The sequence below is a fragment of the Bombyx mandarina genome, chromosome 06, assembly GCF_030267445.1.
Source record: "Bombyx mandarina strain Sakado chromosome 06, ASM3026744v2".
In the NCBI taxonomy this organism is placed as follows: domain Eukaryota; kingdom Metazoa; phylum Arthropoda; class Insecta; order Lepidoptera; family Bombycidae; genus Bombyx; species Bombyx mandarina.
This window is the reverse complement of record NC_143213.1, coordinates 2,043,863-2,070,458: the sequence shown is the minus strand read 5'-3', so window position 1 is coordinate 2,070,458 and position 26,596 is coordinate 2,043,863. Positions and strand designations below refer to the sequence as shown.

Genomic DNA, 26,596 nt, shown 5'->3' with positions numbered 1-26,596 from the left:
AATTGACACCACATTCACTTTTCACTGAACTTCATACTTGACGAAATCATGTAAATGTTATATTGTATAGCAGCTGTCCACGCGGATGCATCTCTCACTCAAGTAGGAGAGAGACAGATGTCGAACGCTGCCGAACGCGGAGGCCGATTGTACCTCTTTGTCGCTCGTTGCGCGCTCTCGCTTGCACTTCAGGCCTTAAATGGAACGCCTCAGAGCGAGGTAACGCCGCATGATACATGTTTTTTCGTGCGTGCAGCCGGCTCCATCGAATTATAAGACGTTGTCACGTCAAAAAAATTACATTTGCAATGTTGTGAGTAAAAACGTATATAAAATGTATTTAAATCGCTTCGTTGCAAACCACTAGTCCTATTTTCATATAAAATTCGAATTGATAATTTGAACTTCGAGCTCAATCGAGAACCATTAGTGACTATGTACCCTTCCGGCGTTCTAAGGAAGATCGTGCAGTCTCGTAGAGAATGCATTTCACATTATCAATTGTCGTGTTTACTTAAAGCAGACGATAATAAACGAGATAAATATATACATTAAGTTTAATTCTTTTGTAACGCACAATGACATATGCTAAGAATGTTGTATTCGTGAGAGAACTTCGGTCGAGTGTGTTCGGATTTTGTTTGAAAATTTGTTATTTATTAATCAATTTTCGTTTTGTACACCGCAAATATACATACGTAAGTTTGATTGTGTTTAGTAATTAATATATTAATACGTGAATCAAAAACTTTGTATCCCTTTTTACGAAAATTGCGCGGACGGAAGAGTATGAAATTTTCCACACTTATAGAGAATATAGAGAAGAAGTGCACAATGCTAATATTTTTTTAAAATAATGCATAAAAGATACATTAAATCATTAATGAAAACATTACACACACTACCGTTTATTTGACACACACACGCATGCATACTATTTATTTATTGTCAAACTTTTGTTCTTGACGTATGTGGTCAAATTGAGATTAAATTAAAAATATTCTTTGTCTTTATTAATATTTTTCTATAGTGTAGTCTTGACGAAATTTGTGATTATAGAAGTTTAATAGTCTTTGAAAATAGAATCATAATAAATCAAACTTACTGCGGGATTACTAGTTTATTAATTTTGTTTTGTACATTGACAGTTAATTAGATGCATACGAGAACGTTCCGGGAGATAATTATATATATATATATATATAAGACAGTCCCATTTTACACTGTAATTTATTTTTTAATTGGCCTTGTAGGCAGACGAGTACACGGCCCATCTGATGGTGAGTGGTTACCGTCGGCCATGGACGTCAGCAATGCCAGGGGCAAAGCCGATTTGCTGCCAACCGTTATACATGTTGTTTTTGTAAGCGCCATGGCATATCTCTCTTGAAATGTATGAGGATTTTGTAGTAGTGTAGTTTGAGCGTGGCTATTCTTCTATAGAAAAGGCATGCGAACACGAGCAAACGAATTAACGGCCAATTGAGTATTAAAATATTATTGAAGGCCATAGACATGACAGTGCAATTGCCGTCATATACGTTATCAGACATGAGACCAAGTCTCAAAAATGAATCGAATGGAATATGAATCCTTGCGCTTTTCTCTAATTCGTATCTGGTGTATTGGTGGTAAGGTCAGCTTCTTTGACAAAGTGTTATCGTATGTGTGTGTTTATTGCTTAGATGGGTGGACAAGCTCACGCTCCACATGGCATTAAGTGGTTACTCGATCCTATAGACATCAACAAATAAGTGCTACCATTCAATTTGAGGCTTTAGTTCTAAGGCCTCCGTTTTTACAGTACCACGGCTGCCCTACCCTTCGAATCGAAACTTATTACTGCTTCACGGCAGAAATAGGCAGGGTGATGGTACCTACCCGCGCGGATTCACAAGACATTCTATCGCCAGTAATTACGTCCGTTATCATTTTATGCGGGTTTGATTTTTATTACTCGATGTTATTCCTTTACTTGGAAATCAATAATGAACATTTGTTAAGGACGTATCTTAATATAATATATACTAGCTTTTGCCCGCGACTTCGTCCGCGTGGAATATGTAGTTACTTTGGCATAACGCTAAATTTTACCCGCCTTTTCATTTACGTAGAAAATGAAAATATGTTAGAACAATAGAATGCTAAGGAGCTATTTAAGGTACCAAAATCACGCTTTTTAATCGACTTCAAAAGAGGAGGTTATCAATTTTACTATAGTTTTTTTGTCTATGTAGGTATGTTCACAGATTTCTCGAAAATGCTTGAACCGATTCTGATTTTTTTTTTTTTTTTTATTGCTTAGATGGGTGGACGAGCTCACAGCCCACCTGGTGTTAAGTGGTTACTGGAGCCCATAGACATCCACAACGTAAATGCGCCACCCACCTTGAGATACAAGTTCTAAGGTCTCAAGTATAGTAACGACGGCTGCCCCGCCCTTCAAACCGAAACGCATTACTGCTTCACGGCTGAAATAGGCAGGGTGGTGGTACCCACCCGCGCGGACTCACAAGAGGTCCTACCACCAGTAAAAATAAAAAAATTTATTCTGATAAATAAAATTTTTTTTTTTTTTCGATATGATAGACTTCCCGAATGGTCCTATAGTTATCAAGATCTGATGATGGGATCCTAGAGAAATCCAGAAAAATATATAATTGGTAAAGCCTATCTTGAAGTGATTTGGGTGTTTCAATGTTGTAATGAATAACGTATTTATTTGGATAGGGATTAATATCATCTTTATAAAAACACCTTCACAAATAATGCTTTATTTTAGAACAAATTTGGTTAGCATAAAAAACGTTAGAGACATATGCTGTCGCGGACTTTTTTATATCTTTTAAAGGAAAACAATTCTCTCAGCGAAACTTTAACCATTTTCGCAGCGCACGCAGTGGAAGCTCTCAAAAGGGACAAAAACCCCGATTTTGAAACATTCTTTATTGGTGCTCCGCTTGCATTGGTCTTAGCTTGATGTTATACAGCCTATAGCCTCCCTTGATAAATGGACTCTCTAACACTGAAAGAATTTTTCAAATCGGACCAGTAGTTCCTGAGATTAGCGCGTTCAAACAAACAAACAAACTCTTCAGCTTTATAATAATAAATAAGTATATAAATATTATAGTATTTTCTTCGGTTTTCGCATGTCGGTAAACATATTTTTATCTCTCTGCAACTCGATTGATTTATTTACGGTACAGTAACTTTTGCACTGTCTCTTGATAAAAAAAAAAAGTACTTCAGTTTCTTGCGTTCGCTCACTATCAATGATAATCTATGTGCATATAAATAGGCAGAGACGAAACGTTTCAGTGTCTTTTATACAAATGCTTAACTACATTCTTTTTGGTATGTATTTGTGTATATTTTTTTTTAGGTATGTACCTTAAAAATTGTTTAACGTTATTTTGCACCGACAGACTTCAAATGCTCGATTAACTTGACAATTCGTACACGCTTCAAGAACCGATGACAATGCAATATATATACTAAATATATAAATCTACAGTGGTTTTTACGGATGTTCCGTTATAACTACTGAACCGTGCGTCCGATTGACTTGAAACTTGGTATCCGTGTAGAAAATACATGTACTTAATGAATAGGCTAATATTTATATGAGTGTTGGACTCCCTAATGATAATGACCATAAATAATAATGTTAATTTTAAATGCGCAGCGAAGCGGGCGGTTACGGCTATTGATTTCATAAATTCGGTCTATTATGCTGACCGGTATCAACAGAATAAAACAATGACTAACTATAGTGTTATCGATACAAGAAACGTTTGGAAATAATTAGGTTTTTTCCGGTTTCTACCAGAAAAGTTTTAAATAACAAAAGCGCAAATGTGATAAAACAAATTGAATCTCAATCTAGCGGTAGCAGTGATTGTCAGTGAAATTTGACCACTAAACGTGTGATAAAGTGTGATGATTTATTTGACTAAGTTGAGGTCATTGTGATCTTTCTAGAAGTATGCAGTACAATATTTTTTGTCGTTTCCTATAAACTAGCAACTCCGTGCCATAAACACATAATATAGCCTGGATACTTTTTGGCGGGAACGCCATGAGTGCAGTTGTGTGGTTTATTAACTGTTTAATATTTGTGAAAGTGCACAAATGTGGGAAAATGAAACAAAGCTGCTGGACGTAGCTCCTCGGGATTCTCCGAAAAGTCCACTGAAAAAATCTCAGTAAATGACCACCATTTTACTGAGATTATATTTTATCCCATATCATCTCATCTCATTTCATTTAATTTCATTCCAGTTGATTAATGTCTCAAATTAATCATCTTCATTTCGTTTCATTTCATTTCATTTCACTCCATACTATCATTTTTCATAAAAATACGAATATAAATTAAAATAACACATGACCTAAAGGTCTTAGTTACCAGGCCATAAAATCCCTTAAAAAAATATAGCCTAAAGATCTAAAGTCAGTACGTTGCATATGCGAGTGATAGGCAGCTCTCATGTGTTTAGGCAATAACAATAATCGCAATCGATATAAAATAAAATGTCTTTTATCTCTGATTTTAAAAAAAGACGAGATATTAAATCTAAAATTCATCATTCAAATTCAAAAGGGCGAAAAGTCTCCGATAAAATTTATCATATCAATGATTGCTATCTGTAACGTTGATTATTTTAGAAAAATGGCAGACTATGTCTACATTTAACAGCCTACAAAAGAGTATTCTACATTGACGCAAAAAAAAATTTGTCACCCAGTTTTATAAATTCGGCCAGTGATCGAATTGACACATCCAGCTTAAATTCATTTTTTTTAAATATTTTCTTTGCATTTTATCATCATTTAAATAGCGAAGGACGCAATTTCCATGATGTTTTCTTCCATAGCACTAAATCTCGTCAATAGCTTATCAATGAAAGTAAAATCAATAATAATAAAAAATGCCATTTAAACCAACTATTGACCAATTGTTCTCTAAATATATCAGCACTGGACTGATCGAGTCGAATCCTTGTAAAGTAGATAGGTACGTTAGATCACGGATAAAGCAATAAAAATAAATACCAGAATTAAACTGTACCATACAATGAATACCGATGTCATTACTTTATCAGTTAATTTAACTATTTAGTTTTAAATATGATAAAATGCATCAGTATCTTAATAACCCTCTATATCAGGTTACGAAATAACCGTTCCTTTAAGGAATGTAAGGCGGGCGACACGTTTGCGATTTTCGACACTGATTTTCCTGTTGTTTTACACTCGAAATTAATTTTAATAAATTAGAAAATCAACACCAAAATATTAATTAATTTACTGGTGGTAGGACCTCTTGTGAGTCTGCCCGGGTAGGTACCACCGCCCTGCCTATTTCTGCCCTAAGTGAAGCAGTAATGCGTTTCGGATTGAAGGGTGGGGCAGCCGTTGTAACTATACTGAGACTTTAGAACTTATATTTCAAGGTCATAGATGTCTATGGGCTCCAGTAAACACTTATAGCTCGTCCACCCAGATAAGCAAATAAAAAAAAAATCTAAGGACTTTTGATCTTGGGTATGTGGGAGTCGAACCTCACTAAAAACTCCTGGCGCTCACAGCCGGCGCCCTACCCCAGACAGGGTGGGAATCCACTCGGAGCTATTGGGACGGCGGGACAGGGTTTACGCAGAGCACATTACATTCATCCCGCCGTCCCCCAGACGCCGGACCGGCGGCCGCCAGGAACATGACCGCCGGTTCTCTCGGTCGACGGGCCAAGAGACCGATTGATAGCGCCGCGCTACACCTTCCCCCGGAGCGGTCGGGGGAACGCGACCTAACATGCCACCCCACGCCTAGGTTCCTTCCCGCACAAAGCGGGTGGAGCTCGAAGCTCTTAGGGGGCCGGGTTACGGTCGGGACCCCGGTCCCGACCCTCTGCTCGGCGACGGCGGGTTTCTGCATAGTGAGGAGAGCTTTGCCTCACTCGCCCCGCCGCCTTCTTCTGCGAGATGGTGCACTCGCAGAAGTCGAGCATAGCCTTCCAAGACTCGTCGCCGCCAAGCATCGACGCCAAGCATCGACGCCAGGCAGCGACAAGTCTGGTCCTATCTTTGCGACAAGGACACGGCGCTGCACCTCCCAAGCGGGGCAGCGAGCGTGTGCCCCGCCATATCCAGGTCGTGTCCACAATGGTGGCACCTCGTCGTCGGCTCAGCTCCTATCCGGTGCAGGTACTTCCCGAAGCATCCGTGCCCAGTCAGCACCTGAACCAGACGGAAGGTGAGGCGTCCTCGGCCACGATTCACCCAGTCATAAAAGACTGGGTAAACAGCCTCGACGGTCCGTAGACCCCACGTGGGGTTGGCCAACCGCCTCGACCACGATTCGAGCACGGACCGCTGAGAATGGGCCTTCCGCGCCCGCAGCTCACTTTTGGAGGGACGCGCCACGCCCAGAGCACGAAGCTCACTGCGCCACCGATAGTCGGCAGCGAGCGACTCCGCCTCCAGCTCCCATGGCGGTGTTCCAGCCAACACACACGCCGCCTCGAATGAGACGGTGCGATATCCACGGATGACCCTGATAGCAACGGTGCGCTGCGGCCGGCGCAGGAACCGAGCCATAGTAGCCCGATTGCGTGGCTCAGCCCATACAGGCGCACCGTACAGGGCTTACGATCGCACCACCCCCGCGTAGAGGCGGCGAACAACCTGATCCGGCCCCCCGATATTCGGGAGCAGTCGGCTCAAAGAACCGGCTGTCCTCATTAATCGGGGGACCAGCTCTGCAAAGTGGTTATGTGTGCGTAGATCGTTTTTATATTTGCAGAAAGTATAGAGGATAGAAGTAAGAATCACTATCTTATTATATAGGGGACAAGTAGATCATAATGTTTGTTGCATTTCTTCTTCTTATCAGCCCACAGACTTCTCAAGCCTCGCCACAAAGACCGGTCCTGCACTGCTTGCATCCCGCGGATCCCCGTGAACCTCAATAGATCGTCGGTCCATCTTGTGGGACGTTTTCCGGTACGCGGTCGCCACTCAAGAACTTTCATTATTTTGTTTCATTATTATTATTATTGGAACGAGTCCTCAACGTCATCTAGGTCTCTATGTGGCTGGCTCTGGAAATAGCCATAGAAAAATGATTATTAACGAAAGACTAATGGCCGATACAATACTATCTCATAAAGTGTTGAGGAGATTTGATATACATATATTATATTTTTTTAGATAAGTACCAACAAGATAATGGAACTAAGAAAATCTGATCGAAATGTATATGGTAGTTTTTTCATGATGCGATCACAATGATAAATTTAAAAGTCGTCGTGGCCTAAAGGATAAAACGTCCGGTGCATTCGTATCTAGCGATGCACCGGTGTTCGAATCCCGCAGGCGGGTACCAATTTTTCTAATGAAATACGTACTCAACAAAAATGTTCACGATTGTCTTCCATGGTGAAGGAATAACATCGTGTAATAAAAATCAAACCCGCAAAATTATAATTTGCGTAATCACTGGTGGTAGGACCTTTTAGGAGTCCGCACGGGTAGGTACCACCACCCCGCCTATTTCCGCTATGAAGCAGTAATGCGTTTCGGTTCGAAGGGTGGGGTAGCCGTTGTAACTATACCGAGACCTTAGAACTTATATCTCAAGATGGGTGGCGCATTTACGTTGTAGATGTCTATGGGCTCCAGTATCCACTTAACATCAGGTGGGCTGTGAGCTCGTCCATCCATCTAAGCAATAAAAAATAAAAAATAAATCTCTACAATTTTGTATGAACACTAACTGTTCTCCGCGTGGTGAAGAAAAGAGTCGATTAAGTTTTCGGAAGCATTCAAGTAATTTTTGTAAAGATAATAAGCACGATATATGTAGTTTCACGTAGGAATGAGATGGTTTTTTTTACGGAATAAAAATTAGCTTTTGTCCCTCTAACAAAAAACTATCACTTTAATGATTCTGTGAATTCGTTGCTTCGTTCCGACGTGAAACAAGCACAAACCAACACAATTTAACGTTCATTATATTCTGACATGACTTATGCAAGTGTAGTGTTCGCTCAGGCGGCCCGTACACACATTAACTCTCTCCAGGTCATCCTATCTCATTTCTGCAGGATTGCAAGAGGGAGGGGAGGGAGAAGGTTTCTGCAAAAATTTTGAAATGCCAAAGTTTCAGAAACGAAAAAAAGTAAAGACAGTCAATCTCCTTCAGCCGTAGTGTCAGGATCGGCGGCTCGGATCTCACTTGTGATGATGTAGCCCTCGGGGACATTCTCTTCGACATTAGGACTGCCGCACGGCTGTAAAGAAGAGTTGAGATTACTAATGCTCAGTATTAGAACGTAGTTTTGTGCCAAAAGTCCAGGTCATCTAAAGCAAAATTGAATCATTCAGATCGCATACCGTAAAATGGGGAGAATCGGGACACTTTAAGTTCGACATTGATTTTTATCGTTTTTATTTATTTATTGCTTAGATGGATGGACGAGCTCACAGCCCACCTGGTATTAAGTGGTTACTGGAGCCCATAGACATCTACAACGTAAATGCGCCACCCACCTTGAGATTTATGTTCTATGATCTCAGTATATTTACAACGACCGCCCCACCTTTCAAACCGAAACGCATTACTGCTTCACGGCAGAAAGGCAGGCAGGGTGGTGATACCTGCCCGTGGACTCACAAGAGTTCCTACCACCGTTTTAAATTTAAAATAAAAATATTGAATCAAAAATAATATTAAAAAAATCTAGCATTAAGAGTGGCGTGATAAACGGGACCGAGGGCAACATCAAGCCTAAATCCATTACTGTGTACAGTAAAGAATATTTGTATTCATAACATGATAGTATATTTGCTAACAATAAATAGGTACTGAACACTACGTTAGTAAAACCACAAAACAGTCGCTGTAAAAAGTCGCAATGTATACAACCAGCTTTAATATATCTACAATGTCAATCCATGCATATATATAATAATTATTTAACTAGAAAACTTTAGAAGTGTCTAAAAAATACGTTAATTAAGTTATTGTAATTTTACAGCAATAAATCTAATATGAAGGAGAAAAATATGGCTTTAAAAGATGTGAAGGAAAAATCTGATTTACCACAGAAAGTACTGGAAAATGTGGATCTAGAAGACGCCTTAGATCTGGCAGGTAAATTTTGTACAAGGTTATGAACTATTTAATTTATTTAATATAAATACATAATAATATATGTATAAGTAAGATAACTGATTTGTTTTATAGCTTGAGCCGGTATTTTCCTGGAAAAAAATGTTGTCAATTTTGCAGAATGAATTTTTCATATTCTAAGAAAACTTACAAAATAATATTCATTATGGACTAACTTTCCAATAAAAGTTTTTATTTTATCTAGTCAAAGAAACTGAAAGTTACAGTTTAAAAAAACGGTGCGCATGCAACTTGGTGCACGTGAATGAAGTGAAACTTCTTTTTCGATGTGTAGTATTGTGGCTTTCTTCATTTTTCATTCTTAGATCAGTTTGCTCTTGTAATAGAGAATGCTGTGTATTAGAGATGCGTCATCTTCAACATTTTAAATTATAGATAGAAAAATAAATATATATATTTTTTAAATACATCATTCAAATCAAATCAAATTAAATAAAAAAAAAAATATTCAACATAAATGAAAGTACATACTTGTTGAACATCAAAAAGAACTACCGCCAATTCACAAAAATTAGCCTCCGTCCTGAGAATAACTGGCAAGAAACTCAGCGGGCATGTCTTTTTTCATCTTTTTTTCAATATTACTTTTTTTTTTTAATATTAATTTTTACAATGAGTATTATAACGTAACAATTATTGCAACATTGAAATGCTCGGAGCGAGCAACTCATTCCCACTTTGTGCAATCTTCTAGATTAAAAATCAATCATTAAAATATTGGACACTACTCGTTGCTAACGCTCGCGCTGTCCTGTAACAGGTATACTACGCGCATGCCTTCGAGTGCCACGCATTCACTCTCGCTCTGTCTCTTTCTAGTATGGTAGCCTTTAACTCATAACGCAACCTTGTCCCGATCCTGAGAACAGAATGGAAAGCAGTCGCCCAAAACACGTCATTTCGGATCATCCCGATCCACTAACGGTGCTTTTAGGTACCTCAAGCACCGGTCATCGTTCTCGTCGAACCCGTCGCTTGGGCTCGACGAGTACATTAACCCACAGACACAGCCCACTGAGTTTCACGCCGGATCTTCTCAGCGGGTCGCGTTTCCGATCCGGCGGGTAGATTCTGCGAAGCACGGCTCTTAATAGGTTTCGTGTTAGCAACTTCGTCAGGTTTGAGCCCCGTGAGCTCACCTACTAGTTAAGGTTACGCTGAAATAGCCTCTCAAAGCTATCAGCTTAGGTAGGAAAAAAGGAACCTTGTTGGAAGTAGCGTTAGAAGTTTCACTTCAAAAAAATTGTTTCTATTAATATATTCAGTTAGGTTGAATGTCTATTCATCATAACCTCATCCGGGTTCTGACCTCGGAGGGGATCGGACGTCGGGTGTAAGAGTGCAGGGGAGTCGTTTAGTGGGTGGGCCCTAAAATCCTTGGGCCCGCGGTCTGCTCACAACACCATGCAGATCGTAGAGTCTCACATACCCCGCGCGCCCCTTTTGCGCGGGGACCTCTTAGGAGGTTCGGCCCTCTACAAGAAAAAAAAAAAAAAAAAAAGGTTGAATGTCTATTTACTTTTGTCAGATCACCACTATGTGAGCTACAATTCGCTCACCAACAATACAATTTTCATTTAAAATTAAAAAAAAACCTGGAGCAATTCGACTGACTCGATGGTGCAGTAGTTAGCTCTCCTGACTGTTGCGCCGAGAGTCGTGGATTCGATTCCCACTTCGAGCAAACATTGTGTGATGAACAGATTTGTTTGCTCTTTGTCTGGGTGCTTATTATCTATTATGTATTAGATGCATTTAAACGTATATAAGTACGTTACGTGACACTATCAATTTTTGACATTTCGCAAGATATCTATTTATCTAAAAAAACCTTGTACAGCTTTTAGTCGTCGTGGCCTAACGGATAAGACGTCCGGTGCATTCGTGTTGAAGCGATGCACCGGTGTTCGAATCCCGCAGGCGGGTACCAATTTTTCTAATGAAATACGTACTCCACAAATGTTCACGATTGACTTCCACGGTGAAGGAATAACATCGTGTAATAAAAATGAAACCCGCAAAATTATAATTTGCGTAATTACTGGTGGTAGGACCTCTTGTGAGTCCGCACGGGTAGGTACCACCGCCCCGCCTATTTCTGCCGTGAAGCAGTAATGCGTTTCGGTTTGAAGGGTGGGGCAGCCGTTGTGACTATACTGAGACCTTAGAACTATATCTCAAGTGTGTGGCGCATTTACGTTGTAGATGTCTATGGGCTCCAGTAACCACTTAACATCAGGTGGGCTGTGAGCTCGTCCACACAGCTAAGCAATAAAAAATAAAAAAAAAACCAAACCTTTTTATTGACTTCATACCAAATATGCTCTATTGGGTTTAAATCTGGGCTGTTGGTTGGCCAACCTTAGACAGGACGGATTACAATGTGAGAAATTCTTTAATGGCGCGTGCGGTATGGATCTGAACCAATGTCCAAATAACTGAAAGCACGTCTTCAGCATAAAAGAACATTGTCTCTTCCAATTCTTTTTGTATTGAAATTGATCCATGTTCCTTTGTATCAGCTTAACAGATCCAAGATCATGTTCAGAAAATAAGCCCCAAATTTTCACATTTCTCCCACCATTTTATAATGTCACTTTTGTGTACTTAGAGTCGAATGATTTATTGGGAAAACGTTAAACATATGGTTTTCCATCAGAACATACCCTGTTTATTTTGTTCTCTTTAAAAAAAGAGCTATTTCCCACTATTTGTCTAACCGTCCAGTTTTCATACTTTTTGGCAAATCCGGATTTGTCTATGGCGCCGTTTCAACATGAGCTCCTTCTTTGCTAAGATTTCCTGTAACTTTCCTTCTACCAAACGCCTTCGCCGCATAGTGCATGCCGAGAATGCTAAAAGGTTGTTTTCAGCAAAATATCCTTTTCTCAGCTCGATAGGCCCTTTAAAAGAATTATGTTTTACCAAACAAAAAATATTTCGATCATCTCGACTAGATTATTTTCTCTCTTTAGATACACGCAGAGCATTTGAAGTAGTCTGATAAGTGGCAGAATGCTTCAAAGCGTGGAAAACTATTGTTTTTCTAGTCTTTTATATGACTAATTCTTCCCATCAAGTTTTATTACTGGTGGTAGGACCTCTTGCGAGTCCGCACGGGTAGGTACCACTGCCCCGCCTATTTCTGCCGTGAAACAGTAATGCGTTTCGGTTTGAAGGGTGGTGCAGCCGTTGTAACTATTCTGAGACCTTAGAACTTAGATCTCAAGGTGTGTGGCGCATTTAAGTTGTAGATGTCTATGGGTTCCAGTAACCACTTAACACCGGGTGGGCAGTGAGCTCGTCCACACATCTAGGCAATAAAAAAAATATTTATGTAGAATAAAAAAAAACATTATGTGAACAGCCACTATGGAGTAGTGATAGTAGGTCCAAATCTAATTTATGTATAAAGTTTATCTACATATTCATTTTTTAGCCAATCTTATGTATCAAGGCAACGAATATACTGCTAGTATGGAAAAGTTTGGCGATACCGAGAGAAATACCAAAAAATACATATTTGAGACTATACTTCTTTCTGGTCGTTCCCTCAATGCTGAGGATCGTGACTGTATGTCAATCTTCTCCACTCGGTCCGGTTCTGCGCCATATGTACCGCTCCCCATATCTGGCCTCCAGTCACCTCCTTGAGTTGGTCAACCCATCTAGCTGGCGCTCTTCCTCTAGCGCGCTTCCCCTCCATCTGTCCGAGAATTGTGAGTTTCTCCAGGCTGCGCAATGAGGATCGCATTATGTGCCCAAAGAAAATCCGGATCCTTTCCTGGCACATAGTCAGCAGGCGCTTGGTGACCTTCAACTCTTCGAGGATGGAGACATTGGTTCTCATAGCTGTCCAAGGAATGCGTAACAGCTTTCTCCAGCAATACATTTCAAACGCCTCAATCTTTTTGCGAGACTATACTATGAGACCTTAGAACTTATATCTCAAGGTGGGTGGCGCATTTACGTCGTAGATGTCTATGGGCTCCGTTAACCACTTAACACCAGGTGGTCAGTGAGCTCGTCCACCCATCTAAACAATAAAAAAAAATTTGTTATACCAGTTTATATAAAAAAAACTTCCCGTAAAATTAGCTTTTTTAATTATGTGATAACCACGGTATATAATAGTTAAATAGATAAGCAATGGAACCATAGTAATCATTATTATTGTACTAATTACCTACTATAAGCTATTAATAGTAGATTATTATGTCGTCGACATTGAAACTGTTAATTTTAATGTTATGTTGGAATTAAAATTATCGCTTAACATATATTCCGTTTTAATCTGAAATAAATTATTTAGCCATCGTAGGTAATATATAGATATACTAGCTATACCCGTCCGCTTCGCTGGGCCTTTTAAAATTAACATTATTATTTCTCACACCCACAAAGATTCTTATCATTAACGCCCCCGCAACTGGTGTAGGGAGTCCAACACTCATATAAATATTAGCCTTTTTTTTATTGCTTAGATGGGTGGACGAGCTCACAGCCCACCTGGTGTAAGTGGTTACTGGAGCCCATAGACATCCACAACGTAAATGCGCCACCCACCTTGAAATATAAGTTCTAAGGTCTCAAGTATAGTTACAACGGCTGCCCCACCCTTCAAACCGAAACGCAATCCATTAAGTACATGTATTTTCTACATGGATACCAAGTTTCAAGTCAATCGGATGCATGATTCAGTAGTTATAACGGAACATCCGTAAAACCCACTGTAGATTTATTTATATATTAGTATAGATTGATTTGCTATATTAATATTTTCAGGCGCGGGCCGGTATCAATTGGTCCACACTGCACTGATGCTGTTCTCGACGACGGCTGCGATATTAGAAATGATCGGAGTGGCTTTCGTGCTCCCAGCCGCGACATGCGACCTTCAATTATCTGATAAACTCAGAGGAATCATCACTTCGATACCTAACATAGGTATTGCTTGGATAGTATTTTCAAACAGTGAAGCTAACAGATAGATTAGGATTACGGGGTGGATTTAGGAGCTCTTTTTAAAAACAATCGGTTGTCTGTAAAGTCGGCTTACTGACGATAGTTGAACGTGACAACCTCATAAGAAAATACTGATGGAATGGTTTCATTTTTCAAAAGAAAATTTTAATTTTATTTGTTTGATAGATATTTTGTACGGACAATTGACACCACATTCACATTTTACTGAACTTCATACTTGACGAAAACATGTAAATGTATTATTGTATAGCAGCTGTCCACGCGGATGCATCGCTCACTCAAGTAGGAGAGAGACAGATGTCGAACGCTGCCGAATGCGGAGGCCGATTGTGCCTCTTTGTCGCTCGTTGCGCGCTCTCGGTTGCACTTCAAGCCTTAAATGGAACGCCTCAATGAGTCATGTTTTTTCGTGCGTGCAACCAGCTCCATCGAATTATAAGACGTTGTCACGTCAAAAGGAAACTGACTGGCACTGAGTTTATTTTATAAAAGAAATAGTACAAACGATGTATGTTTCCGCTAATCAAGCCAAATCTATTCTGCCGCGCTTTAACAATAAATCGTCTTTATATAGAGAAGATGCCTTCAAGATTGCCTTAGTCGTCATTATTATTTATATTACGTTATTATTGAGGGGCATATGTAATAGTACCTCAGGATTAGATACCATTATTGCCCTTGTAGGTAGACGAGCTTACGGCCCATCTGATAGTGGTTACCGTCGCCCATGGACGTCAGCAATGCCAGGGACAGAGTCAGGCCGCTGCCTACCTTTAACCAGGCCGCTTCTAACCAGAAAATAAAATTATTAAGCATCGCTTTGCCACCACAACGCGAATGATACCAGCCAACGTTGAGAAGCGTGATACAAGTCCCAAAAATTTAGATATCGATACAATATCGTGATGATAGAAGTTTCGTTGTAGATGTAAGTCAGAGAAACCAATGCTGTCCAGTGTTTTTTTTTCCTACCTAAGTAGATAGCCTTAAGAGGCTATTCCAGCGTAACTAGTAGGTGAGCTTACGGGGCTCAAACCAAAGTAATGCTAACACTGACCCTAGCAAGAGCAGTGCTTCGCAGAAACTACCACCTGATCGGAAACGCGACCCACTGAGAAGATCCGGAGAGAAACTTAGTGGGCTAAGTCCAGTGTTCGCTTCTCTAAGGTTATATTGCTTAGTTTGGAGAGGGAGAGAGAGAGAGAACATTCTTTATTGCACATCAAAACACAATTAACATTAAAAGACAGTCAACAAGCAGATACATTTGTACAACAATCTACATCGATTTGTACATACGATCTCTTCCAGGCAACCGTTTAATTTACAGTAATAAATAAGTAATCTATAGGCAGCAGTAATCTATAGGCAGTGGCTTGGCTCTGCCCCTGGCATTGCTGACGTCCATGAGTGACAATGACCACTTACCATCAGGTGGGCCGTATGCTCGTCTGCCTACAAAGGCAATAAAAAAAATGTTTGTCCTGTTTTCCTGTGAATTCTGATAATCAGTGAATGTTTTCAGGCGTCATCCTCACGGCGGCGCTGTGGGGTAGAGCATCGGACACTTTGGGCCGGAAGCCAGCGATGATTGCGTCTGCTTCGATGGGCGGGTTCGTTGGACTCCTGGCTGCGTTCATGCCTAATTTGTTGGCGTTCAGCATCTGCAAGTTTTGTGGTTCACTTTTGTAAGTTTACACTCACGTTATATTTCTTTTATATTTAGGTCTAGCAGTGAACGTCTGTGGGCTGAAAAAAAAAGAAAAAAATTAATGTATAAACATAATAAATTGCAATAAAAGATAATTCGCAAAAAAAACATGGAAACATTGCAATTAGAATTTACATTTAGTTTATACACTTTCGTTTGAAAAAAAATCGATTGTTTACAATTGCTACTCACATGGTAATTATGAAAATAAAGCGCTGAATTTTCACTCTGAAGGCGTGAATTTTAGTAGAATTGTTCGCGTAAGTTGACGAATTAAATAATATACTCGTAAAAAATTTAATAATTTCATAGAAAAACAATAACGGTAAGAAAAAAGTTCCTATTTATGATTGAATGCATATACATGATAAATCATAGGATAATCAACTTTTTCGAGATGTGTGGGAAAATTGTATCGCATGAATAAAGTCATCGTGGCCTAAAGGATAAGACGTCCGGTGCATTCGTATATAGCGATGCAACGGTGTTCGAATCCCGCAGGCGGGTATCAATTTTTCTAATGAAATACGTACTTGACAATTGTTCACCATTGACTTCCACGGTGAAGGAATAACATCGTGTAATAAAAATCAAACCCGCAAAATTATAATTTGCGTAATTACTGGTGGGGTAGGACCTCTTGTGAGTCCGCACGGGTAGGTACCACCGCCCCGCCTATTTCTGCCGTGAAGCAGTAATGCGTTTCGGTTTGAAGGGTGGGGCAGCCGTTGTAACTATACTGAGACCTTAGAACTTATATCTCAAGGTGTGTGGCGCATTTACGTTGTAGATGTCTATGGGTTCCAGTAACCACTTAACACCAGGTGGGCTGTGAGCTCGTCCACACATCTAGGCAATAAAAAAAAAAAGAAAAAAATCATTTTCATAGGAAGAATGGTAAATAACAAGACAACAGCGCGTTTTCAAATTCAAGATTAAAAATTTTAGTACATGTTTTCAGTTTGTCAAGCGCGTCATCTTTGGGCTTCGCGTATATTTGCGAGATGCTTCCAGTGAAGAGTCGTGACAGAACCGTGCTGATCTGCAACGGATTAGTGATGATACTCTCCACACTATGTCCTGGTAAGCTTCCACCACCTTCCACCATGTCTAGTAATTTTTTTATGGCTTAAATGGGTGGACGAGCTCACAGCCCACCTGGTGTTAAGTGGTTACTAGAGCCCATAGACATCTACATCGTAAATGCGCAACCCACCTTGAGATATAAGTTCTTAGGTCTCAAGTATACTTACAACGGCTGCCCCGCCCTTCAAACCGAAACGCATTATTGCTTCACGGTAGAAATAGGCAGGGTGGTGGTACCCAGCCGCGCGGACTCACAAGAGGTCCTACCACCAGTAAGTATGTATGTATGTACCAGCAGTATGAATTTAATTGTCTATTTAATTACGTTTCTTTAAACCTAATGTCTAATGCTTAGAGAATTCTACCAGTCAACCAAGGGTGCTATAGAGTCCTGTGATAGATGGATTCCTTTTTGAGATTAAAAAATAATAATTATAATAATATTGTTTATTTTTTTTTGTTTACCAACATAATCTGCAAGCTCAAACTCAAACGGAATATGATGAAAAATGTAATATGCATTTCTAATTTCTAGTGCTGGCCTGGTTAATTCTTCCATACGAATGGCGATACCAAATGGGTGCGATTATCTTTAGACCGTGGCGTCTTCTGACCATCGTCTACGCTATTCCGTTGCTGGTAGTGGCGGTCTGCATGACCTGGATGCAGGAGAGCCCCAAATTCCTAGTCACGAGAGGCAAACGCACCGAAGCTCTGGCTGTCCTCAGGAAAATATACTCCATTAACAGGGCAAAGCCTGAAAAAGAATATTGTGTATGTATAGTATTTTTGCTGGTTTCGGTTCAAGTTTTCTTGCAACTAAATCAAAAGCACTTTTAAATATGTATCGCCAGTTTTTTTTTTATTGCTTATATGGGTGGATGAGCTCACAGCCCACCTGGTGTTAAGTGGTTGCTGGAGCCCAGACATCTACAACGTAAATGCGCCGCCCACCTTGAGATATAAGTTCTAAGGTCTCAAGTCGTTCTAAGGTTTGAAGTCGTCGTGGCCTAAAGGATAACACGTATGTAGCGATGCACCGGTTTTCGAATCCCGCAGGTGGGTACCATTTTTTCTAATGAAATACGTACTCAACAAATGTTCACGATTGATTTCCACGGTGAAGGAATAACATCGTGTTATAAAAATGAAACCTGCAAAATTATAATTTGCGTAATTACTGGTGGTAGGACCTCTTGTGAGTCCGCACGGGTAGGTACCACCACCCTGCCTATTTCTGCCGTGAGCCCACGCTTGTTTTACAATAAAATTGTGTTTTCTTACACTACTTTTAATTCAAATTTATTTTCTATTTTTTAGTTGGATTTTCTATAAAAGCGTATTTTATTCGTTTTTTTAAACTATTATTTATTTTTCATTTTTTAGTTGAACTTCAATTTTTTCAATATATGTTTTTTAGTATTGAATTATCATTGGTCCTTAATAAGTATACCAAATTTCGAGTTGATCCGACGTTTTGAAGGAGGTCAAAATCATGTTCAAAGATTCTGTTACATACTACTAGGCTGCACTAAAAGTATCGGGAATGGAATATTTCCACTGTTCCTGTCATATTCAAATCTTTTTAATTGAAAACTCCTTGTTTTTAAAAATCGAATACCATTTATTTATTTAAAAAAAGATTCTCGGTCTTGTCACGAGGTTTTGTCAAACTTGTTTAGTCGTTGAGAAAATGGAATTGACTCAAGAAAATTTAAGAGCAATGATTTATTATGACTTTCGAAGTGGTTTAACACAAAAACAGTGTGTTGACCGGATGATTTCTGCATTTGGTGATGAAGCCCCATCCAAAATCACAATTTATCGCTGGTTTGCTGAGTTTCAACGTGGACGTGCCAAGCTCAGTGATGATCCCCGTCAAGGTCGTCCAAAAACTGCAGTCACCCAAGAAAACGTTGATGCTGTGCGTAAGCTGATTGAGGAAGATCGACATGTGACATCCCGCGAAATTCAGGCAACGTTAGACATTGGCATGAGTCAAATACAAATAATCTTGCATGAACAATTAGGTGTAAAAAAGTTGTTTTCCCGATGGATACCGCATTCGCTCTGTGAAGAGCAAAAAGCGGCTCGCGTTACTTGGTGAGTCAGAACTCTCGAAAGATTCCACGCAGGATCCTCAAATGCTGTATACAACATTGTATCAGGTGACGAATCCTGGATATACGCGTACGAACCCGAAACAAAAAACCAGTCACGAGTTTGGGTGTTCGAAAATGAGTTAAAGCCAACAAAGATTGTTCGTTCACGCAGTGTTGCAAAAAAAATGGTGGCCACGTTTGTCTCCAAAACCGGCCATGTTACGACTATTCCTCTTGAGGGACAAAGAACGGTTAATGCAGAATGGTATGCTAGCATTTGTTTGCCAGAGGTCGTTTCTGAACTCCGTAAAGAGAACTGCAACCGCCGCATCATCCTCCATCACGACAATGCGAGTTCTCACACCGCGCACAGAACAAAAGAGTTTTTAGAGCAAGAAAACATAGAATTATTAGCCATCCGCCGTATAGCCCCGACCTAAGCCCTAATGATTTCTATACTTTCCCTAAAATAAAGAATAAATTGCGTGGACAGAGATTTTCATCACCTGAAGAAGCTGTGGACGCCTACAATACGGCCATTTTGGAGACCCCAACTTCCGAATAGAATGGTTGCTTCAATGATTGGTTCCATCGTATGGAAAAAGTGTCAAATTTCGCGGAGAATACTTCGAAAAGCAATAAATACATTTTTAAATAGTAATGTTGTGTCACTTCGTTGATTCCCGAAATTTTCAGTGCCGCCCTCGTAACATACATACATACGTCTGAAGCTAATAAAAGCGTATTAACAACAGGGACAACATTTCAATTTGAAAAATTTCTTCCTACTTCAAAAACATTCTTACAAAGGGCGTTTTCTATGCGCGGCAACAAATAAAATCTTGGATGGAGGATCAACTGTACACCTTCTGCTTACAGGTCAAATCATTGAGTTGTCTATCAGAAACAGCCAGCGACGCCAGTGACACTGATGAGCTCACAAATAATTCTATACTTTCATTGCTTCGACCGCCGCATCTGAAGTGGCTGCTTTTAACAGGATTCCTCATGTTTGGACTGTTCTCATTGTAAGTTAATTCCGATTTTATATCGAGGGGTGAAAGGCTATTTGGTTTAAGCGACATTTCGATTATTACGCGACATTTATCTTTGTAATTAAAAGTCGGCTTTATTTGTTAATAGTATCTGGTATGAAAAAGTGTTTTTTTTTTGTTATGATATTTTTTCTTAATTAAACTTTAAATGGTTCTCCTGTAAAGTTACAAAAAACAAATTGCCTATCACCCCACGATATCATGAATCTACACAATCGTTTTTAAAGAGTGAATTTGTTAAAAGAAACATATTCCGACATGCAATGGCAGAATTTAATTAATAATGATTACAGAATTTAATAAAACCAAGGAATAAAAACACAGTCTAAAGTGAATTTCGTTTGCACCGGAATGTTTACGACAACAATTTACGATAGCTTTGCGTATTTCACTTTGAACACCAACATTCGTCTCTTTTGTGTATTGAGAAAAATTATTTGCCCGATGGAAGATCTTTACCCTTTTTACTCCGCTCCAATTTGATTGACGACTATGACACTATTAATAATCTTGTCAGACAATAACAACTTTGCCAACCTAACCATATTCTTCTGTAACACTGTAAGGCGGTGTTTCCCAACGTGGGGCCGACGCCCCACAAGGGGGCAACTTGACAATTAAGTGAGCAATCGCACAAAATTAATATAGTGTTAGAGAATTTGTCACTACCCGGCCCTTCTACTCAGTGACGTCAGGTGGTGGGGCGAGAGTCACGTCATCGCGCCAGGCTAGCCGGCCGGTTTAGATCGTCGGTCACTTGGCTGCGGGCGCTCAGATGCAACGGACGTGTAATCCAGTGCTAATTATTGTGGTGTCGTGATTAATTAATTCCTAGTTGTCGTAATTGCTTTTCGTTCTGATAAATCATCCTTAGAGTATCATTTCTTATTTTTAAAAAAACCTCTTTCACTTCTGATTTCTAATATCAGAAGTGGGATCGGTACGCGCGCTTTCCTTTTTATCGTTCGCCATCGTTTATAATCGAAAATAGTTTTCGTGTGATTTTAAGTTGCAACTACCCGTTAAATTAATTATTTTCCGTTGAGTGTTTGTTTTCGGGTGTGATCATCATGTCGGATCGCGAGTTTAGATCTATGAGTCGCCGTACTCCTCCCAGGCGACAAGATAATCGACGGAATTCACGTGAAAGTCGTGGTGAATCGCGTAGTGGTGATAATGGTTCGAGTAGACGCAACCGTTCGCGCCATGCGCGCAGTAGATCTCCTTACTTAGAAACTCGGCGCAGGCGCCGCGATAGTTCATTTAGCCGTCGTGATAGTGTGCGGTGCGATCCGTTAAATCAAATACTCGAGAGGTTAAATGCACTAGAGGGCCGGTTGCCGGTTACGACACCATTAACGTCGACTCCGTTACTGCATCCGAGCGCTGGAGGGCGCACTCCGACGTCGGCTTCGGGGGCCAACGAGGTGTCCGTGGCTGATGCGGAGAGGCACGGAACGGGCCAAGCTTCCGAGGCGCTGCGTGATGAGAGCGTTGGCACGGCGGACAGGATTGTTGGTGCGCTTTCTTCATTGCTTCAAGTAAGATCTAAGCATTATTACATCTCAAACTTTGACCCTAGTGTCCATGAATTTGACGCGTGGTGTACGGAAGTAGATCGAGCTCGCGAATTAAATCGTTGGGACGATCGCGAATGCCTAGGGCGAATTGGTGGTTGTTTACGTGGTGATGCTAAAACTTGGTTAGACGAGTGGGTGGGTGACCGGAGACCGCTCGTGGACAAATTTTAAAGCAGAGTTTAGATCGTTGTGTCCACGTGAGGTTGATATGGTCACTGTCCTTTATGACGTAATGAGCACAAACTCCAACAAATTCACCACGTATGCAGAGTACGCACGAAGGTCTCTTTTACGTTTAAACATCGTCAAGGGGCTTTCGGACGAATTAAAAACCGCCATAGCTATTCGAGGCATTTCCGATCCTCAAGTAAAAGCGGCGACGGTCAACGCTAAGCTGCAGTCAAAGAATTTGGTCGAATTTTTGTCGGTATATGTAAAACCTAAGGGTGCACCTGCTCCTAGCAATCCTGTTCGCCCACCAAACACTAGCACGTTCAATTCACGTAAGCGTGATGTTAAATACGATCGATCGACTTGCTATACGTGCGGGAAAGTAGGCCATAAGCAAATTCATTGTCCCAAGAAACCTATGATTGAAAGTAATTGTGCGAGCTCGACAGTGCCTGTAGCATCTAGCCTCGCGGACCGGGGACGTATGTCGGACTCAGCCCTGCGCGGTTCAGAGACCCCCTCGCTTGCTCAAGCGATTATCGATGCCGTAAAGGCAGTCCAGCTTATAAGATCACAGAATTATTTTGTATCAAACTTCGACCCTAATATTAACAATATCGAGCCGTGGTGTGAGGAGGTGGACCGTGCAAAGGATTTAAACGGGTGGACCGACCATGAGACTCTGTCACGTGTGGCAAATTGCTTAAGGGGAAACGCAAAGGTGTGGCTAGGTGAATGGGTTACTTCTGATAGAACTTGGAACTTTAATAGTGATACGGGGCATAATGGGCCCTCAGGTTAGAGGCGCGAACGCTAATCTACTCACGATTTGATTTCATTTTTGGAGGTCAGGTTAGGCCGAGTCCTTGTAGGGTTCGGGCACTAGTTGTCAGCAGTGACGCGTAATATCAAACAAGTAGACGGGACTGTGTTGGCAAAATGGTCAATTGAACTTTTGAGATTACAGCTCATTCTGAACATCGCAAAACGCAAGACAACAGATATCTGCCCTGCAGCTTCTGGTGGGAACAGACGCCACCACACCTGTGGTGAGGACGCTAATTAGTGATGTCATGACTGAGGTGTCTCGGAGCCGTGAAGTTCGTCGAGAACTAGGTCGAGTCTATAGGAAATCTAAATCCGGGAATCCGTGGACCTTACCGAATGGTGAGGATGGTGCCTCACGGGCATTGTCGCCAGCTCGGGCCCCTCAATGGTTCCTGCGGCAGTAGCACGCAAGCGACGTGCCGTTGCCTACGCGCGCCCATCTACTTTTGGCGTGCATACTGCACGTGTTGCTCGCGTACCGTAACTGTGCGCGTTTGCCTACTTCTGGCGTGCAAAATGCGCGCACTGCTCGCGTACCGCTGCCTGCGCGCGCTCGCCTGTTTCTGGCGTGCATACCGCACGTACTGCTCGTGTGCACACTGCAGGTGATGCTCGCGAGCCACCAACTTCACGGTGCCGTACGACTGGCAGTGACGCAGAGGGCGATGTCGCTTAGTCTGCGGCCTGCTGCTGCGGACTACCCAACGGATTATCTATCAGGACGGTCGAGCGGGACGCCCGCCACACGTGGTGCAGCCTCGCATCGTGTGAGCAGATTGGAGCTGGGACGGCTGCCCTGCCTCCACATCATCCTTACGAGTGGACCCTGGTGACATGCAGCCTTTTCTTCGAAATTAATATGTGAAGGTCGAGGTGGGCACTTCGGTGCTTTCCTTCCCATTTTTGAGGTTGAGGTGGGCACGACGGTGCTTTACTTCCCATTTTGAGGTTGAGGTGGGCACGACGGTGCTTTACTTCCCGTTTATTTTTTTGAGCAGTATGGTAGATGCGGATTCGGCCGGATCTTGCGTCCCTACTGTTCAGCTGTGTTGTGTCTGTAATGTTCAGTATCTGTATCGGTGAATATTGCCGACAACAGCGCGCTACTGTTTTAGACGTTTCCTGTACCGGCTAACTCAGTAAAGGAATCGTGCAGGTGTTTCAAATTGCGCAGTTTGGGACAGTTGTGCGATATCTATTCTTCTCACTTCAAATGTTTATCTTTGGCTCGTCCTCGCTGCAGATGTACGAGTGCACGCTTGCGTCTGTAGTAGGGATTGAGGTCTGGGTGTAATTTTTTTTTTGTTACGTTGCAGAGGGTGACCTTGTTGATGCAAGCTCTGACGTAGCTGGAGGAGATATGCTTCTGCTGAGGGATGAAGCGGTCGGGGACGCCTCGCCGTCGGAAGCGGCCGTGTTACAGAGTCCTGGCAACCCCCGACATTGTGGCTGTTGTTTTGCCCCGACATTGTGGCTGTTGTTTTGCCCCGACATTGTGGCTGTTGTTTTGCCCCGACATTGTGGCTGTTGTTTTGCCCCGACATTGTGGCAATGCCCCGACATTGTGGCTGTTGTTCTGCCCCGACATTGTGGCAATGCCCCGACATTGTGGCTGTTGTTCTGCCCCGACATTGTGGCAATGCCCCGACATTGTGGCTGTTGTTCTGCCCCGACATTGTGGCAATGCCCCGACATTGTGGCTGTTGTTTTGCCCCGACATTGTGGCAATGCCCCGACATTGTGGCTGTTGTTTTGCCCCGACATTGTGGCAATGCCCCGACATTGTGGTTGCTGTTTTGCCCCGACATTGTGGCAATGCCCCGACATTGTGGCTGTTGTTTTGCCCCGACATTGTGGCAATGCCCCGACATTGTGGCTGTTGTTCTGCCCCGACATTGTGGCAATGCCCCGACATTGTGGCAACGCTTCGTAGTTGATATTGCCCTCTAAAAACCCCGATAGTGGTTATTGGATGTGCACACTTGTGGTCTGGTTGGAGTGGGTGACTACTAATAATAGCAAGAACAAACATTGAGCAGCTTACTAAGAGTTTTCTGTTTTAGATGACGATGAATACGATGGGCATTTATCCATTGAGAATGAGTCCCATGGTGATCTTGTTAAAGAGGAGCAGGAAGACCAGGTTGGGGTTGTCGAGGGAGACCAGCCTGAGGGGAACCAAGCTGACGAGGCCGTTCAGCTGTCAGGAGAGGCCGTGTTAGAGAATTTGTCACTACCCGGCCCTTCTACTCAGTGACGTCAGGTGGTGGGGCGAGAGTCACGTCATCGCGCCAGGCTAGCCGGCCGGTTTAGATCGTCGGTCACTTGGCTGCGGGCGCTCAGATGCAACGGACGTGTAATCCAGTGCTAATTATTGTGGTGTCGTGATTAATTAATTCCTAGTTGTCGTAATTGCTTTTCGTTCTGATAAATCATCCTTAGAGTATCATTTCTTATTTTTAAAAAAACCTCTTTCACTTCTGATTTCTAATAATAGAATATCTGTATTAAAATTATTTTGAATTTCAATTTCAATTTTTAATTATGTTTTGATATATTACTTCCAATTCTGATAACAATTTCATAGTCATTTCTTCCTAAAACCTATCATTTATTTTTCTTAAGTCAACAAATCAATTTTTAAAAATTAAAAATTATGTATGAGGTGCATAAAAATTTTAGAAACGTTACAATGGGGCATGGCACAAAAAAGATTGTGAAATAATCTCGAATAATTTGAAAATTTCGTTATTTTGTCCATAATCTACACCGATATTATATTGCAGATTGAATGGTCTCTTTCTGTTCGCACCGGACACGATCAATAGAATGCTGACTGGAACATCAGACGAAGTCGGAACCATATGTCTGTATATGAACAACGGTAACAATATAACGGTAAGATACAAAAGAAATTAGAATCTTTTTTACTGTTGGTAGGACCTATTGTGAGTCCGCGCGGGTAGGTACCACCGCCCTGCCTATTTCTGCCGTGAAGCAGTAATGCGTTTCGGTTTGAAGGGTGGGGCAGCCGTTGTAACTATACTTGAGACCTTACAACTTATATCTCAAGGTGGGTGGCGCATTCATCTCGTAGATGTCTATGGGCTCCAGTAACCACTTAACACCAGGTGAGCTGTGAGCTCGTCCGGGTGGACGAGCTCACAGCTCACCTGCTAGAGATGGGTATCTAGCAATAAAAAAAATCCTCTAGCAAGCGAGTTTGAAAAAGAGCTCTTAGAGTTCGCTTCGCTGTTCTCCTAGCATCGCTGATGTCCACAGTAACCACAGGAACCACTCTCCATCGCAGAGGCCACCATCTTCTTTGCCTATGTTAACAATAAAAAGTTACCGCTGAAGATACGAAGATTTTTCGTACCGCAGTAATGCGTTTCGGTTTGAAGGGTGGGGCAGCCTTTTTAACTATATTTAAGACCTTATAACTCATATCTCAAGGTTGGTGGCGGCATTTACGTTATATTTGCCACGATGTAAGGTAGTAGCTTTGTAGGTATGATGTAGGGCCCCGGTAACTACTTAACAACAGGTGGGCCGTGAGCTCATCCACCCACCTAAGCAATTAATATCTCCTACAGGCAATTACTGACGCGTGCGTGGATACGATCTCAAACAGCACCCTCCTAGTGATGGTGGTCACGACACTTGTGTACAGCGTCATTGTGATGGCGATAAGTGTCGCCCCACTGTCCAAGAAGACTCTGCTGGTCGCCGTATTCTTTGTGGTGGGCATCAGCTGTCTCGTTTCTGGCCTCAGCAAGAACAGGTACTAAAATATTTTTTATAGTGGTATTAGCCTAAAAATCATGATCGAGGTACAAGGCTAATTTAGCTGCTAAATTACAAGCTGAACGAAACAGC

General features: G+C 41.5%; 1 protein-coding gene and 1 pseudogene across 3 annotated transcripts in view; both read left to right on the top strand.

Moving 5' to 3' along the window:
- Window positions 1-572: 572 nt before the first annotated feature.
- Window positions 573-26,596, top strand: part of LOC114239985 (uncharacterized) — a 35,383-nt gene continuing 9,359 nt past the window's right edge. The window contains exons 1-10 of one of the 2 annotated variants that reach the window (XM_089728005.1): window positions 589-698; window positions 6,898-7,007; window positions 9,044-9,159; window positions 13,984-14,145; window positions 15,710-15,872; window positions 16,857-16,978; window positions 17,517-17,755; window positions 19,963-20,111; window positions 25,504-25,615; window positions 26,314-26,501. In XM_089728005.1, the coding sequence (XP_089584131.1) occupies window positions 9,057-9,159; window positions 13,984-14,145; window positions 15,710-15,872; window positions 16,857-16,978; window positions 17,517-17,755; window positions 19,963-20,111; window positions 25,504-25,615; window positions 26,314-26,501 (1,238 nt within the window). In that variant the 5' untranslated portion in view covers window positions 589-698; window positions 6,898-7,007; window positions 9,044-9,056. Of the gene's footprint in view, window positions 699-6,897; window positions 7,008-9,043; window positions 9,160-13,983; window positions 14,146-15,709; window positions 15,873-16,856; window positions 16,979-17,516; window positions 17,756-19,962; window positions 20,112-25,503; window positions 25,616-26,313; window positions 26,502-26,596 lie in introns of both variants that reach the window. The other variant, XM_028170432.2, reaches the window with a different exon arrangement.
- Window positions 20,126-23,656, top strand: LOC149502775 (uncharacterized; annotated as a pseudogene). Its single transcript, XR_016323201.1, has one exon. The product of XR_016323201.1 is annotated as an uncharacterized LOC149502775 (transcript).